This window comes from Cavia porcellus, unplaced genomic scaffold (genome assembly GCF_034190915.1).
Source record: "Cavia porcellus strain 051 isolate PalLab524CR breed Dunkin Hartley unplaced genomic scaffold, mCavPor4.1 scaffold_22, whole genome shotgun sequence".
NCBI lineage: Eukaryota > Metazoa > Chordata > Mammalia > Rodentia > Caviidae > Cavia > Cavia porcellus.
This window is the reverse complement of record NW_026947505.1, coordinates 20447348-20464730: the sequence shown is the minus strand read 5'-3', so window position 1 is coordinate 20464730 and position 17383 is coordinate 20447348. Positions and strand designations below refer to the sequence as shown.

General features: G+C 43.3%; 1 protein-coding gene across 3 annotated transcripts in view; it reads right to left on the bottom strand.

Moving 5' to 3' along the window:
- Positions 1 to 16923, bottom strand: part of Mthfd1l (methylenetetrahydrofolate dehydrogenase (NADP+ dependent) 1 like) — a 180997-nt gene extending 164074 nt beyond the window's left edge. The window contains exons 1-6 of one of the 3 annotated variants that reach the window (XM_063232907.1): positions 16138 to 16923; positions 6191 to 6275; positions 4934 to 4984; positions 4793 to 4846; positions 1766 to 1890; positions 90 to 190 (exon numbers count right to left, since the gene is read on the bottom strand). In XM_063232907.1, coding sequence (XP_063088977.1) covers positions 90 to 190; positions 1766 to 1890; positions 4793 to 4846; positions 4934 to 4984; positions 6191 to 6275; positions 16138 to 16361 — 640 coding nt within the window. In that variant the 5' untranslated portion in view covers positions 16362 to 16923. Of the gene's footprint in view, positions 1 to 89; positions 191 to 1765; positions 1891 to 4792; positions 4847 to 4933; positions 4985 to 6190; positions 6276 to 14441; positions 15790 to 16137 lie in introns of those variants that run through there. The other 2 variants (XM_023564547.2, XM_023564546.2) reach the window with 2 other exon arrangements.
- Between the last annotated feature and the right edge of the window lie 460 nt (positions 16924 to 17383).

The following is a 17383-nucleotide window of genomic DNA, read 5'->3' as shown; positions in this document are numbered from 1 at the left end:
ATCCACAGAAACAAAACAAAACCAAAACAAACCCACAGACACATAAATATCAATAAACAGAAAACAGCATTTGCAAAGGAGTGTCATACCTGATTTTTCAAGAAGTTCAATTATGGCTCTGGCAACAGGTGAAACAAAACATTCATGGGCATCGCCACGCACCAGCTTCCCCAGGTTTATATCTGTCACTCTGAATCAGCAGAGAAGGGAGCAAGTAAGTGAAAACCCAGTCAAAAATCATCTAGAGGAATTCACACGTATCAATCCTAAATAACGCTTGATAGACTATATTAAAAAATAGTTAAAGAACAAAGCAGGAAGTCAATGTGATTAGCTTGAGAGCAGCCCTTCAGGGAACTTCACTTTGGTCCCCACTGCGGGTGGGCTGCTTCTACCCCACACCACAGCATCGCTGAAGGTGCCTCAGGCTCTGCGTCACCATTCCAGGGAGCACCCCTGAAGCACTGCAAAGGAAAGGCACCCTGTAACCAGGCAGTCCACTTCCAAAACCCGGAACCCATCCTGCAAATTTGGAAAGACCCAGAAAAACTTAGGGTTCACACGTTGGAATCCCACTTGACCTCAGTATGCATTTTCTTGGGAAATTAACGGGGAAAAGAAATGAGTGATCCTATACTTTGGATGGCCTCTGTGCCTTTCCTTGTTCCTAGGCAACACAAAACATTTGATAATTAAGTTGCCTCAACTGATAGTCTCAATCTAGATCAGTAACCAAGTAAAGACATTTAGAAAAGCTTTCAGCCCTTTTCTCTTTTTATGAAAACTAAAAAGCTGTAACTTCATATGCTCAGTTTTCTCATTGATTAGGGCTTCTTCTCTTTTTAAAGTGAGTCTACTACAAGATTAGAGATTTTTGACCACTTCTTTGTGCAGTACTACAAATTGAACGCAGGGCCTTGTACATGTTAAACACATACAATACCATGAACTACACGCTCAGTTCTTGTAACAACTTTTTAACCTACACTTGGGACTACCAAACTATAATAAAAGAATCGGATCGAAGAAGACTGGGTGTCTCAGGGGGGTGCAGCTTCTCAAACCAGTCCCTGAAGGGTATACCAGATTGGGAGTCATTATAAATTTGCTTAGTTTATAACCAAAAATATATTTGTGTTCCTTTTAGCCACAGTATAAAATATTTACTATTATTTCTAAGTAGGAAAATTGGGTCTTTAATCCCCCGGAAACCTGCTGATCTCTCATTGCAGACCAACAGTATTTTTTGTCCTTTGAAGCTTACTATCTTCACACCATGATGTGACTCAGAGACCAACATGAGACAGATCACCTGCTATTTATGGTCTCTGCCCCATGCCTGCCTCCAGTTTCAAACAAAGCCTTGCGTCATTAAGGATATTCATTTGATTTTTCTCAACTGGCCTGGATCTAAAGCAGAATATGGTGCTGTTGGGGAAATCAGGTCTCAGGCTTCTTCTCTGGTCTGGTAACACTACCAGAGAAAAACTGTTGGAAAAGGAGAGCAGGCCAAGAACTCCGTGAGACAAGAATGTGTTAAATGAGGTCAACAGTATAACAAAAAAATTTCCCAAAATGGCACGCAACTCCTGCAAAAGGGCTTATGTATTTTCCAAGATAGCAACTTTTATATACAGAACTTTAGAAGTTCTTAAACTTCTTTCATTTCCTAATTAACATATTGTAAAAAAAAATTCAGGAAAAAACACAGTAGGAAAAGTGATTTTGTAACAAAGCTTGACTGTTTTCTTTCACATTTCCTTACCCATCCACATCTTTTTCTGGTTTCAAGGCATTAAGCACTTTGTTGCTAAACAAGTCCTCAGAGATCTGAAGGGCAAGGCCATGTACTCTGGTATCTTCATTCATCTTTAAGATTTCATCTATAATCTACAGAGAAAAAAATTAGTTTTGTGAAAATAAGATCCTACAAGAAATGCTTTATATTAAAAACTAGATTCATAACAATGGATGTTACTTTTTTTTTTTACTCTTTGTTGAATCTCTTAGTGCAAAGCACAATGAAGTCTATTTCCTCATTTTCATAAAAACCCCAAACAAGTTGGACTGATTTTTTAGTGACTTCATACTTGCCGCTTTAACTCTGTGCAAGAAAACAACAAAACAAAACTAGAGCTCAACTGTTACTATAGTTCAGCTAGACAAAAGATAATTCCCTGACACATTTTATCCCAAGTATGCTGCCAGTAAATTTTCAGGAAGGCCAGGAAGCATGAATCTCAAGTATGCCAAGCTGGTCCAGCAAAGCCTGGGTGTCTCAAAAGGCCAAGGGTTGAAGGGTTCAACGGAAGCTTTCCGACTACTGCTCTGACAAAGCCCTGAGGCCCTCAGGCTCTCGGGATCTGAGTGGCACAGAGAAAGACTTCACAAATGCGTATGAATAGAAAACTAAGCACACACAGCTCCTTGTTATGGGAAACATCAGTATAGTTTACAACTTATAAAAGACCTGGGTTTGTTTCTCCTACGGGCTGTTTTGCCTAAACAGGAAAAAATAAATAAATAAATAAATAAATAAATAAGACCATAGCACACTATAGGAAGCTAATGCATAACTACTAACAAATGGCAACATATTGTCTCAAAAAGCAATGTTTCCTCCTCTCTCTGTTGACCTCTATTTTATGCAAGGACATAAGATTCTCACTCACTTCACTAAATAGAATTGTTTCCTTAAGGGTAAGAATATTCTGCCCTGTGCAGCTGGGTCTCACTTACAGAAAGTGCTATCCTTTTGTGTTCCTTGTTCAGCAAAAGTCACTATGGTAGGTATGACGTAGGTATGGTTGGTATGATGTACCAAATCAGAAACCAAACTTTATTTCCTTCACTTGGCATAATTTTATCCAACAAATATGTTTTGGGTACCTACTTCGTGCTAGTTCTAAGTAAAGGAACTACAGCTCTCACAGACTGGATTATTTAAAATAGAAGCAAGAGCACTCCTCAAACACTAGTAATGTAAACTCTGGAAGTGGTCAGTATGAACAAAGCAGGTTAAACAGGGTAAACAGCTAAAAGTGTCACTGGGGCTTAGGGAGGGTCAGAGGTTGTGACATCTAAGCAGAGGTCAAAATAAAGGGAGAGAACCATTATTACTTATACTTCAGATTTGGAAGAAATGACAAAAACAAAGCAAAGCAAAATAAAAACTATCTTACTACATTAAGCTCCTGTTTCAAGTAGTAACAAACTAATATATCTTATCAGAATTTCACCCAAGAAAAACGGGTGGGAAAGATTCTTCACTTAAAAAAAAAAAGTAAGTCCAGTGCTATCACTACCGGTAGCAAAAAACAACCTAAAGAAATACAAATTGCAGCTAGGTGTGGTGGTGAAAGCCTGTAATCCCAACATTTGAGAGGCAAAGCCACGAGGCTTGGCTGCAAATTCAAGGCCAGCCTGGAGACCTTGTCTCAAAAAAAAAAAAAAAAAAAGAAAGAAAGAAATGCAAATTGTATTGCACGCAGTGGGTCTCCTGCAAATGAACAAATGCATTTGTTATATACTAAAAACAGCAAATGTAGCAGAAACAGTCCAATATCTAGTGTTCTTTCTTCCTTAGTAATAAACACTGGGTTTATCTGGGATAATGAATGGCCTAAGACCTCCTGGCACAAACACTACATTTCCCAGCCTCCTTTGCAGTGGCCAGGTAATTATGTTGGAGCCAATGGAATGGGGACCAAATTGGTACTTTCAGGAAATATCTTTAAAGGGAAGAGTGTGGGAGCATGTATTTATCCTTTTTTCTCCTTGCTAGTGACAATGCTGAACTTCACTGAGCCCTATTTGATCCTAGAAAAGAGAATCCTGCCCTAACCTGTTTCATATCTATATCTATATCTATCTATCTATCTATCTATCTATCTATCGTCTATCTATCTAAAATCACCTTTACCCATAGGGTTTGGATAAAACTCATTGTCAATGCAATACATAGGCAAAACACAGACTACAAATGCCAGCTCTCTGTCTTACAAATATTTGGCTAAGCTGCTCGTCTTACTGACTAAACAGATTGAAATGCTTGGTAACCAAACTGGTCAAGCTTTTTCCTTCCAGCAGGTCTTTGAACTTTGGACCAGCCTTAGCCTGAGTTAGCAGACAGCTCCTCCTGCTGGCCTCAGGGAACAGAGATCCTTCGCTGCCTTCCACAAACCATTTCTAGCCCTGTTCACTCCTCCTCTAGAAGAAAAACCTCTGCACACCTGTGGAGAGGACTGTGGCTCAGCAGGCCGAGCATCTCCCTGCTGCAATACAAGTAGTCTGTGGTTTCACTTTCCAGGGTTCCAGTTATTCTTTGGTTAACCATGGTATAAAAACACTACATGGAAAATTCCAAAAATAAGCAATTCATTAGTTCTAACTTCTATGTCACTCTGAATAGCTTAAAGAAATCTAGTACCGTGTAGTGTGTGCTTGGGTGTGTGCCATCTCTTTCTGGGCCCAGTACGTCCACATTGTATGTGACTGGTCCCTTAGTCATTCGGTAGCCATCAAGTTATTGGATTAGCTGTGGTGATGTGGCAATGCTTGTGTTCAAGTAACCTTACTTAATAGTAGCCCTAAAGGACAGAACAGTGATGCTGCAGCTCAAGTCTTCATGGGACAGAGAGATCAAGGAATATGAGGCTGGGGGAAAGTGAACTCTTCTGAAATTTCAGCCACAAGAAAGGCTAGACCTGTTTCTGCCACAGCTGGGAGATGCTAACAGATCAACAAGGTCTACAGAGAGATGAGTGCATGCCCGCATGCCGAGCGACATTACCTCAGCTTCGCCACTATCTGGAGGAAGGCAGACGTGAGTAATGTTCAGACCAGCCTGAAAAGGAACACAAGGCCACCTGTCACTATCACAGAATATACTGGTAGGAATTATAATGCATTTGTGAAAGTTAGCAATTCTCACCTCCTCAGCCAGATTCTGGTTTATTTCCTGCATTAAGTTTTCATCACCTGCCTTAGAGAAAAAGAGAAATAGGAAAAATGTAACAACATGAACACATCTTGAAAAAGCATGAAATATACATGGACTGAGTTTTGCAGTTACAAATTATCTAATCACAAAGATGATATGGAAAATACAGAAAACAAACCTTATTGCTTGGAAAAAGAAGTGGGGATCAATAGTTGATATAAAACAAAGGTTAATTTCAAAGTATGTCACCTTTTAAAAATAGGTAACAAAGATACTTCCCGCCAAGTGTGATGGTGTTCACTTGTGATCCTTGCACCATGGGAGCCTGAGGCAGAGGATCACAAGTCTAGGCTCAGCTTGGGCAATTTAGTAACACAAAGAGACTGTATCTCAAAACTTTAAAAAGGGGTGAGAATGTAGCTTAGTGCTAAGGTCCTGGGTTTAATCCTCAGTACTAAAACACTAAAGACAGGAGTATAAACAGCTTGCCTGTGAGTGGAAAGTCAAAGAGCATGCACTCTTCCCAGAAAACCCCAGCTGCCAGGTCAGTTCGCCTCTCTGTCTAACTGTTCTTTCTCTGTAAGGGGATGCAGATCACACCCCAAGGAATGTAAGCAACATGAGCACAGCTCTACAATCCTGAAACCCAACGCACGAATGAGTGCAGAGGCTGCTGATTTGATACGCTGAAGGTGTGCCAAGCACTGCTGTAACCATTCAACTGATGGGCTGCCAGCCTCCACGCTTGGCTCACTTCAGCACTTCCCTGCACCTGCCGACACACAGATGCCAGTAACAGTGCCAACAGTAGCTTAGCACTAAAGGGCTGCAGCCAAAACACGTACAGGGAAGGCAAAGGCCTTTTGACACAGCAATGCCTTTTGATAAACAGGTTGCAAGAGATATGGTAAAACCATTAGCAAACGCCCACATGTCATCTGTCTTCGCCAGCAGAACCACAGGGGAGCTTACCATCCTATCACCTTCAAACCGCATTTGATAAGCTTTGTAAGTGCACGTGGGCTGCTGTACGTTCTATGTAATGTGATTTCCATGGGCGCCTACCTCCTGACCTCAGGGTCAGGACGACACACAAGGCAAAGCTAGAAGCAAACGACCAAAGAAAGGCAGGTGACGGCACTTCTGAGTCCAGTCTTCCTTAACAAGAAATACAGCTGGTCATTAGTTTACAAGTATTTTCTACATTGAAAATCTTCAAATGGCAGGACCGCACTGCACTTAGCTTACCTGAATAATAGCAAGAACTGGCTTAAATGCAGGGTTTTTTTCTTGTAACAAACGTAGAGCTTCTTTTGAATTCTGAATAACCTCTCTATAGAGAGAAAGAAAAATGACATAGTCATTTCTTTCTAGAACACACTTTCTTACAACCTTTGTTACCAGAAGTAAAAATAATTAGACAACAAAAGGAGGTACTGCACGGGAAATATTTCAAAGAATCAACAACTGGGATCTTATCTTATTAAAAAGTTTTTGTATAACAAAGTGAAGAGCAAATACACAGAATGGGAAAAAATTTTAGCCAACTGCCCCTCAGACAAAGGACTTCAATCAAAACATATAAAGAATTGAAAAGATCTGGCTCCCCAAATTCAAAGATCCAACCCAAAAATGGGCATCTGAGATGAACACACACTTCTCAGGTTAAGAAATACAAATGGCAAATAAATTTATGAAAAAATGTTCAAAATCGCTGGTCATTCAAGAAATGCAAATTAAAACAACACTGAGATTCCATCTTACTCCAGAAAGAATAGCTACTATCAAGAAATCAACCAATAACAAATGCTGGAGGGGCAGTGGGGGAAAAGGAACCCTTTTCCACTGTTGCTGAGAGTGTAGACTCGTACAATCACTCTGGAAATCAGTGTGAAGTTTCCTCAAAAAACTAAGATTGCATTTCCCATTTGACCAGCTATTCTCCTTCTGGGTATCTTCTCAGAAGAATTGAAAACACTATACAGCAGCAACATATGTGCACTCATGTGTACAGCAGCACAATTTGTAATAGCTAAATTTTGGAAACAACCCAAACGCCCACCAACTGCAGAACAGATAAGATGTGGCATTTTTATACAATGGAGTACCGGTCAGCTATAAAGAAGGATAAACTCAAGGCTGTTATAGGTAAAGATGCAATTTAAGATCATACTCATAAGCGAAATAAATCGGACTCCTATGTGTAAATACCATGTTGTCTCCTTAGTATGAAAAACAGAAAGAGTAAATAAGATTCATAATGTACAATAGATAGTGTGAAAGTGAAACGGGAAGACACTGCTCAAAAGGAAAGAACAAATGGGATGGGGGAAAAGAGAAAAGAAAGAAGTGAGAAGAATATATATATAGGTGCAAGATAGGCAATTATACTATTAATCATGGTTAATCCATCAAAAGAATGGGTTCTGCTTTCATTGTTCGATCACTTTTTCATGCCTCTATCTTGTAATCTGAGCTACTACTTTAAGATAACAATACACAATACATTCACCATTGTTAACCTCCTATTATATTGTTTTGAAATCTGTATTATCATTTTTATTCTTTGTTTTAACATTTTTTTAAAAAAGGAGGTTCTGAAAGTACAGTATGGGGAGAAGCAGGATAACAAGGACACAGAATGTCAAAAAAGACAATTCAGTGTTTAAGATAAATAGCAGAAACAAGCTAATATTCTAGAGGAGACTTTTTCTCTTGTATTTTCAAAGCTTCCTATAATGAAACATCTAGGTTTCTGCTTTAAAAAACCCTATTCCTTCACCACACTTTCCTCAAAAAAAAAAAAAACAAAAAAAGACTAAAGTGCATAGGGATAGAAAGCAGCTGTACATGGGGAGAGGGATGGTGAAGACAGGGCTAGATTCCAGGGGGGCTGCAAGGGAGAGGAGTGGGCGAGGGAAAAGGGAGCTGTGGAACTGGGATGCAGGGGAGTTTGACAGCACTCCAAAGGCCTCTCTGGGAAAAGATCTCACTGCTCAGGACAACACGGTCTGCACATCTACCTCAGCAGCGGGCACCCTCCCCTTGGCATCCCTGGAGGTGAAAGGTACCTGAGGTCAGAGCCCAGCAACTGAAACGAACAGAACCTTCCCAGCAGAAGTACAAATGCCCAGTACACAGATAAGAAAATGTGCAACAGCTCTGGCCGTCAGTGAAATGCAGGTTAAAACAACACCGAGATTCCATCTTACTCCAGAAAGAACAGGCCATCACCAAGAAATCAGATAACAGCACACGCTACTGGGGCTGGGAGGAGCGGGTGAGAGACATTTGTTTTCACTGTTGGTGGGAATGTAAATATACAACCATTATGGAAATCAGTAAGGAGACTCCTCAAAAGACTAAAACATGAGCTGGGCATGGCAGTGCAGGCCTGTAATCCCAGTACTGGACAGGTTGAGGCGGGAGGATCATTGCAAGTTCTAGACCAGTCTGGGCTACAAAGCGAGCTCAAGGCCAACCTGAACTGCATAGTGAGACCCTGTCTCAAAAGGGAAAAAAAAAAAAGCTAAAACAGGAAGTTCCATTTGACCTGGCTAGTCCCATCCTAGGTCTCTTCTTGAGAGAGTTACAGTCATCATACTAATGGTACATGCATGCATACTCATAGCAGAACAATTCACAATAGCTAAATCTTGGAATTGGCTTATGAATCCATCAATATACAGATGGGTGGATAAAGCAAATGTGCATTTATATACAATGGAGTACTATTTTGCCATAAAGGGTAAAATTAAGTAATTTATAGGAAAATGATGCATCTTGAAACTATCATGTTAAATGAAATAAATCAGACACACTTCAATATCACATGGTTTCTCTTATATGAGAAATTACAAATAAAGAGCAAAATAAAAGATAGATAATAAAGAAAAAAAGAGAGATGGAAGGGAAAGAGAAAAAAGTACACCTGCCCAGATACACAGACCTAAATAATTATGGTCAAAGGCTCTTTCTGGAGCCTCCTGGATGGGTGATTTCAGATGCACCACGTGTTCTTACTAGCAAATGGACAACACAGTCAAGTCCCCCCATCACCTTTCCAATACAAAACTCAACCAAGGCAGTTCACTTCAGTGTTAAGATCATGCTCAGTGCAGACTTCTGAGTCAGGCTCTGTGCAGACTTCTACTTGTAGCGCTGGGGACTGAACTCTGGACCTCAAACATGCTAGGTAATGCACTACCACTGAGCTACAGTGCCAGGCTCAGTCCAACTTTATACATGGTTTTTAGCCTCCAGCTAAAAATGTAAGCGGGAGTCCCATCAGTAGTTGGTCCTCAAGAGCAAAAAGTCTCCCAGTTTTCAGAGGTAGTTGAGGGCTTGAGACCAAAGGACACTGTGTATCACCTCCCCCAGTAAAAGAGGGTAAAGTGTACTCAACGGCTTCAAAACTCACACCAGAACCAGCCTTTCTCCTGTCTTCTGGGCAGACTCAGTGAGCAGTTCTGGGTTATTTTCTTTAGGTTTTGGTTTTTAAACACCTGGATTAAAGTAACTTAATTCCCTGCAAAGTATTATTGTGTTGAGTAAATGAGACCATGCAACAAAGTTTATAAATCTCCTAATAAGTGGGTACCACAATCCAACTGTCCAGTGATGGGTGACTGAAGGCCACGTTCTGCACTGTCTCCCAGCCTGGTGGGGTGACTAATTTGGGCCACACTTCTTCCTGCCTGGTCTGGGAAACCACTGGAGGATGGGGGTCCTGAGCAGTCCTTGGTGTGGGAATTACCAGGGAGGTTTGATAAAAATGAAGGTGTCCATATATCTCCCAGAAAGTCAGATTCAGGATGTCAAGGTGGCACCCAGGAAAGTGTCCCTTTGACAATACAACCATGAAGTTCTAGAACAGACAGTGGGAAAAAAGAAAAAAGAAAAACAGCCAAGTCTGGCACTCAGGCCTTCCACAGACCAGAGCAGGCAATTTACTTGGTCTTGATGAACCCCTGCTGCCTGATTTTAAAAAAGGTGTGCTCCACCTTTTTACTATTAGACATATTTTTCTGTAAGGCAACACTACCTTGGAACACTCTAAACATTCATCCCAATAGTAATAATTTCCCCCAGAAACATATGTGCTCACACCCCTGTAATTAACTTTCAAAACAGCTGAGGTGTAGGGGATAGAAAATATAGGTGGATAAAAGGGATTCACCATTGTAATTCACAAAGCTAATAAGTAAAATTGTCTCCTGCTTCCCACAATTGTCCTTAGTGTGATATTTCATTCTTTGGGGTTACTTATTATTCCTACATTGATAAACAAAGCAAGTAGGAAAAGGCGCCAGGTTCAATAAATCTAAAAAGTATCATAAATGTTTCTAATTAGAGGTTTTTATGTTCCTAGGAGAGAAGAATGACTTTGTCAACTCCAGTAAACAGTGGGGAGGAATACGTTACTGCAGCTAGATAGAACTCAGAGTTCTGCTAAAGATAATTTAATGCTATTATAAGTCATCATCACCAGCTTTATTATTACTTTATGCTGGATCTATCTATTACCACTATTACTATTACTACAGCCACCACCACTGACTTAGCACCCTGGCTGGCTGTGCAAGGAGTATGTTTGATGGGCACAAAGCAACCTTGCAATAGTGACCACATTTCCCAGGATCCCCTGCGGTCAGCTGTGTCCATCGCTAGCAGTTGGGGAGAAAGCTGCTGGTCGCTGAAAACTACCAGTGTAAACACACCCCTGAACATAAAGCCTATGTATTAGGCTCATAAAATGTAAATTTTAACTTCTCAGAAATTTCAAAAACCAAAGAGGTGCCCTTCTCTATCTATAGCAAAGGTCTCCAAAGCAGCCTCCTCTAACGCGGTAACCACTGATGTTCAGATGAGCAGTCCAGGCTAAAACCAGCGGCAAGCTGTTTAATAACTCAGGGCACTGGCAATTAGTAGCTACATTCAATCTAACAGTAAGAATAATAATCTCAAACCAGCTGCTGCTGGGTACTTCCTTTAGACGGTACTTCAACATTCCTTTTCTTTAATGAGAAATTCTGAGTGTTGGCTGCACATGGTCACCCAGCTGGAGAGCACATTTCCCAGGCTCACTCACCTGCAGCTCGTGTAACCAATGGTTCGTGTAACCAACTTCCAGCCAGTGGAGAGGCAAGGAATGGGCAGGATGGACAAGTGTGCAAACTGGCCCCTTTATTCTTTTGCTGGCTGGGAGATGAGGAAACCCAAGCAAAGGTCTTCTACCCACAGAGAGAATAGCAAGCAGCATCACAGAGGTCATCTTGCCTGCCCTGGGCTCTGTCTCCTCTGGGTGGTGCTTTGGGCATTGCTCTAGCTTAAATATGTCCATGTTCATGTGTTGGAAATGCAATCCCCAGTGTTAGTGTTGAGAGATGGGACCTTTAGGAAGTGACTGGGTCAAAAGGAGAGAGCCCCCCCGCCCCAAGAATGGGCAAGTGTCGGCATTGTGGGAGGAGGCACTTAATGAAAAGGATGCATTTGTTCACCCTGCCCTTCCACCTTCTGTCACATTACAGGGCAGCAAGAAGGCCTCTGCCAGATGCTGGCACCTTGATATTGAGCTTCAACTATGAGATAATAAATTTCTATCATTTATAAATTACCCAGTCTGCGGTGTTGTTCTATAGCCACACAAAATGGACTAAGATGTCTATTAGAGCTGCCTGGCCCATTTCCTATTTCACAATCAGGCCTAAACCAAGGGCTTAACAGAAAGATTTTATATATTGCATTCCACCAAATCTGAGAAAGACAAGAAACACATCATTATCTAAGGAATCATTAAGGGAAAAAATGCAGGGAGTTAAAATATGTACAACATTTACTTTGTAAGTACCAACAGATTATTGAAGGCCTATTAGACTTCCTTGTTATAAAGTCACTCATAAGTATATAACAAAAGAAACAGGAAATTGAGACATTCTAAAACTTCACATTCAGAATCTGAGTCTTCCCTATGACAAACCCTTGTTTTTGCTTGTCAATTTTTGTTTACTTTCTCACTGTCACCTCTGTCAAGAATGTTGGTGATGTGTTATTTCTTAAAAGGTTATGTCTGTTTTTGTACACTACTAAAGAACTCACTGAGAAAGAAATTAAGGAAAAAAATACCATTCACAACAGCACCAAGAAAAATGAAACACTTAAGAATTAACCTAAGGAGGTGAAAGGCCTCTAAAACAAAAATAACAGTACTCTGACAAAGAAAATTCCAAGAGGACATCAGAAAATGGAAAGACCTCCCTTGTTCCTGGTTAGGCAGAATCAACATACGCAAAATAGCCGTATCTTCAAAACTAGTACACAGACTTAATGCAATCCCAGTCAAGATTCCAACAGCATTCTTCACAGAACAAAGGAAAACAACCTAAAATTCATATGGAACCACAAGACATTCAAAATCTAAAAAGCAGTCCTGGGTAGGAAGAACAAAGTGGGAGGAATCACAGTCCCAAAGTTACACTGAAGTTATATTTCAAAGCTACGGTAAAAAACCAGCATGGTACTGGCACAAAAAGAGACATGAACAGCATGTCATGGAATAGCATAAAGGAAGCAGAAACAACCATAAGTACATTCAACCATCTGATCTTTGACAAATGGGTCAAAAACATACATTGGAGGAAAGATAGCCTCTTTAATAAGTGGTGTTGGGAACATGGGTTATCCACATGCAGAAGATTGAATCTAGACCCGTATTTCTCACCATGTACTGAACTAAAATCAAAATGCATTAAAGAACTAAATGTTAAAAGAAACACAACTTAATGTAAGACAAAATAAATAAAACTCTTGAAATCATAGGCACAGACACAGGCTTTTTTGAACAGAACCCTGGTTGCACAGGAAATAGTACCAAGAATTAATGAGATCCTATAGGAAAAAATTTTGCCATCTATTCCTCAGACAAAGGACTCCTATCTAGAAAATATCTACAAGTCAAAAAAAATTAGATGCCCTCAATAAAAGACCTAGTCAAAAAAACAGATAGACTAAATGAATGGACAAAATTCACAGAAGAATAAACAGCCAATAAATACATGAAGAAATGCTCAACATCAGTGATCAGTAGAAAGATGCAAATTAAATCAACACTGAGATTCCAACTAACCCAGAAAGAATGCTGTTATCAAGAAATCAAATAATAACAAATGCTGGTTAGGCTGGAGGGGGGAAAAAAGAACCCTCACCAACCCTTACATTGTTGATAAGAATGTAAACTAGTACAATCACTTTGGAAGTCAGTTTGCAAATTCCTCAAAAAACTGAAACTAGAAATTCCATTCACCCTCGATATTTCCTTTCTAGGTATCCTCCTTGAAAGAATTAAAGATATTATATTTCAGTGATACATGCCTACTCACGTTTACAGCAGCACAATTTGTAATAGCTAAATCTAAAACAGATGGATAAAGAAATGTGGTATTTACACACAATAGAATATCACTGTGCCATAAGAGAAGACGACTGACGACGAGTCATTGATAGGAAAATGGATGCACCTTTAGACTATGTTAAGTGACACAAGAAGTAGTTGACAGATCTTTAAGTGAAAAAGGATCAGGAGATAGAGAGAGAGAAAAGAGAAAACAGGGAAAGGAGATGAAAAAAAGTAATTAAAGTGTTTTATGTACAAGTACCAACTCCACACAAGAAATCTAAATGTTAGTACTGCAAATATATTAAAAAAAAAAAAAAAAGGGATCAAAAGATGGGTAGAGGGGGAGGGAAGGGAAAGATGAATAAAAAAGGGAATTAAAATGTAATTATGAACGTGCTGTGAAGTTCTGTACTAACTTCACTGTACGATCTTAGTTGGCTTTATTCTGTCTTGTTCTGTTGTATACTTTCAAAATAAAATTTTAAAAAAATGTAATTATGTACAAACTCCCTACAAGGAATGTAAACATGATGTACTACAAACATGTCCTAATTTTAAAAGATAGCAAAAATAAAAGATCATGTCACTTTTGTTGTTGGCTGTACTCATTATTTTTCTGTTACTATGTAACAATATGCCCCAGTAATTTAAAAACAGAAGAAGAACGATTTTGGCTCATAGTCATAAAGGTTCCAGTCCAAAATTGGGTGGCCGTTGCTCTGGGCCACATATGAGCTGCGTAACATCATGGGAGTGTGTGGCAGAGTAAAGCATTTATATCATGAATGAGCCAGCAATAAGAGAATAAACATTTGGGGGTTCCCCAATCCCCTCCAAGGGCATCCTCCCATTACCTAAGCCCCACCCACCCACCCACCCACCCACCAGGCCCACCTCCGGAAGATTTCCCTAGCTCCCAGCAGCTTCTCCCGGGGCACCAAGCCTGTAAGCCTCGAAACTCTGGAGGATAGTCCACATCTACCCTGCAGCAATGGGGTTTTCACCACCTGCTGTTCTGCAGCTTCCCACACCGGTGCTTTCTCAGGTCTACCAGATGTGGATGCAAAATTGACAGACCCTAGTGACCACAAATTGTATCATTACCTTCTCATGACCTGCTGAATGAAACATCAAGGTGTTATGGTCTCCTGACACCACTAGGAATAACAGGTCACTGTGCTTCTTCTTGGGGAGCTTATTCTGTTAACTTTCCTTATTCGTGTCTGAGGATCAACAGAAACTTCCTAGGCCAGTAACAGTGAACCTTTCAGAGTTTTCAATGGTACAGCCACTGAGGCACAGGCTCTTGGATATCTATTCCAGGTAGCTTCTGCTCAGATGAGTCTCCTTTTCTTCAAGTCCTGGGTGCATCACTTTCAGGCCAGAGACTTCTGGTAGATCATGCACTTGACTCCACCAATGGCATTTGAAAATTACATGAAATTCAAATTTCAGTGCCCATATAAAAGGACCAAATTTCATTAAAAGGTTATAGAAATTTTGTTATCAAAATACCTGCAGGATACTTTTGATCTTGCCTCTTGGTCCACTAATTCTACATTTATTATCCAGCTCATCACACAAAAGGTTTTACAGGCCCTGGTTTAAAGTATTGTAAAAAACCAACAGACAACATTGGTTAAGGGCTTAATGTGTGACAATACCGAGGCTGGGCATTTTGAATGTGCTCTGTCATGGAATTGTTTTGCCTCCTGTCCTGTCTTCAGTCCTTAACCCACTAAAATGAGCTCACCAGCGCGCTGTTTAAAATCCAATGACCCAAAGTAAATCCAAGGTCCTAGACAAAATAATCTTAAATAAAAGGCATCTTAGACTCATTAGCCACATCATAAAGAGCCTGGGAAAGTCACCAGTTATTACCAAGAAGAGGGACAAAGGCAAGGAAGGGATCGGATCAACAGAAAACCAAAAATAAAAACAAAAACCAGTCATAGAGTGGGATGGGGTAATAATTTAGGATGAATGCCAGAGGGAAGAGAGAAGGGGTGGCGGCGGTGGAGGAGGGTGACGAGGGAAGGGGCAGACTGTCCCAACAGCATCCCGTGCCTCGGTCGGTCCTAGCCCAGAGCCAGGCTAGAAAGCCCCCAGCCGGATGTGGGTGCATCGCTTCACAGGATCTGAGGTCCCGGGAACCCGCTTCTGCACAAAGGATGCACGCAGGACTCTTTCTCCTCGGTTTTTCAGCCGTAAGCGGAAGGGTGAGGACCGGAGCGCCCGGGATGAGTGTGTGGGGAACGCAGGAGGCTCATCGAGAGGCCCCCACAGTTCGCCTCCAGGTCTGGACAGAACCTTCCATACACAGGCTCCCGCGCGAAGACGCAAGAGGGCCGGCAGCCGCGATTGCTCGGGCTCCCTCTGCGGCTCACGCGGGGACCGAACAGGAGATGAGATGAGTTCTAGCGGCTCGCCGGCGAGGGGGCCGCGGCGTCCCGGCGCCCGCCAGCCTAGTGGCGCGCATCCCCGCGCCCCACCTCCCGCCTCGCCCGCGCCGCCCCTTTCCGGTCCCCTCCGCGCCGCGCGGTTGCATCAGAGCCGGCGGCCGGGCGCACGTGGAGCGGGGCGCGTGGTCAGGAAGCGCGGCTCCCGCGATGCTGAATCCCGCCTAGCCCTTGGGGCCCGCTTCCCCGAGCCCCGCCTCCACGCCGCGCGCCAGCCCGCGCTCCCCAGCCGGCCGCGGGCGCCCGGAGGAGTCGGCACCGAGCACTCGAGCCCCGCAGCCCTGAGGGCTCCGGCCGCCACCTGCGGTGGGGCCCGGGCGCGAGCCCGGCCGGCCACTCACCTGACGATGGAGTCCCGAGCGGGAGGTGCCGGGTTGTCCGGGCCGCGGCTGCTCCAGGCCGGGCCATCCTGCGGCCGCTGCTGCCCTCGCAGGCCCTCCTGGCCGCCACCCCGGCCGCCACCTCCGCTGGCGGCGCGACAGGGCACCCGGAGGCGGCGCGGCGGGCCCGGGGCCCGGGGAGGACGGCCGAGCTGGCGCAGGACGAGCGGCAGGCGCGCGCTCATGATGCGGAGAGAACGCAGGGCCGCAGCAGCCAGCTCCTCCCGAGGGCGGGGGCCGGTAACGGGCCGGCGGCGGGAGCGACCGGCGCTTCCTGCTCCGAGGAGCCGAGCCCCTAGGGGGCACTGCACCTAGCCCCGTGACGTGGCGAGGCGAGGCGAGGCGAGGCGAGGGCGGGGGCTGCGGCTGCGGCTGCGGCTGCGGCTCGGGAGGCTGCTGCCCGGGCGGCCTGGGCTGCGGGACGGGTGCTCGGCCCTCCGGAACTTGGCTCCCCTTTGGGGTCCAGTAGGGTGAGGCACTGGGGCGGGGTCTAGCCGCCCTGGACTGCTCGCTCTTTCCTGAGAGCGAGGATGCTAGCTAGCATCACCTCGAGCGGGAGCCAGTGGCAGCTCACTTCCTGATGGAGCTGCTGGTTTTAAATCCTGTTTAGACCGGGTCGGAGCGGCCTGAGGGTGAGGGCGGGGGTTTGCAGTAGTACGCTTGTTTTGGCGACCCGAGGCGGGTTGCTTAGCCTAGTGCCCCACCCTGACTCATCAGCGATTCCGTCCTTATAATAAAGATGAGAATTTCCAGACAAAAGTGGAAGTAAAATTATAACCTTGTCATTTCGTGATTTCCAAGGAAGATGGGAGTAAAGTTATTAATTCTTCACTTTCCAGTAGAGTGGGAGCAGGACTGTAAATCTGTTATTCCCACCTAAGGTGGGCAGTAAAACTAGTCCAACCTGGAGAGACTGGTTTTTGTCAGTTGAACGCTGGGCGGGGTGCTGGAGAGGCGCTTTATTCAATCCCCACCGAGGCTCCGTTATAGTTCCGGCCTGCGGGGTGGGTGGCTGGGGGTGGATGCCAGTGGAAGATCTCAGGTGATTCCTCAAGCAGAGCAGGGAGCTGGCCTGACCAGCGGTCATGTTCTTAATCTTCCTCCATTGTCTGGGTTTTTATTGTGGGGTGATTGCCACATCTGATGTGTCATGATTTTGTAGAGTTCACAAATAGCTTGCATTTTCACAACCTATGAAGTAGGAATT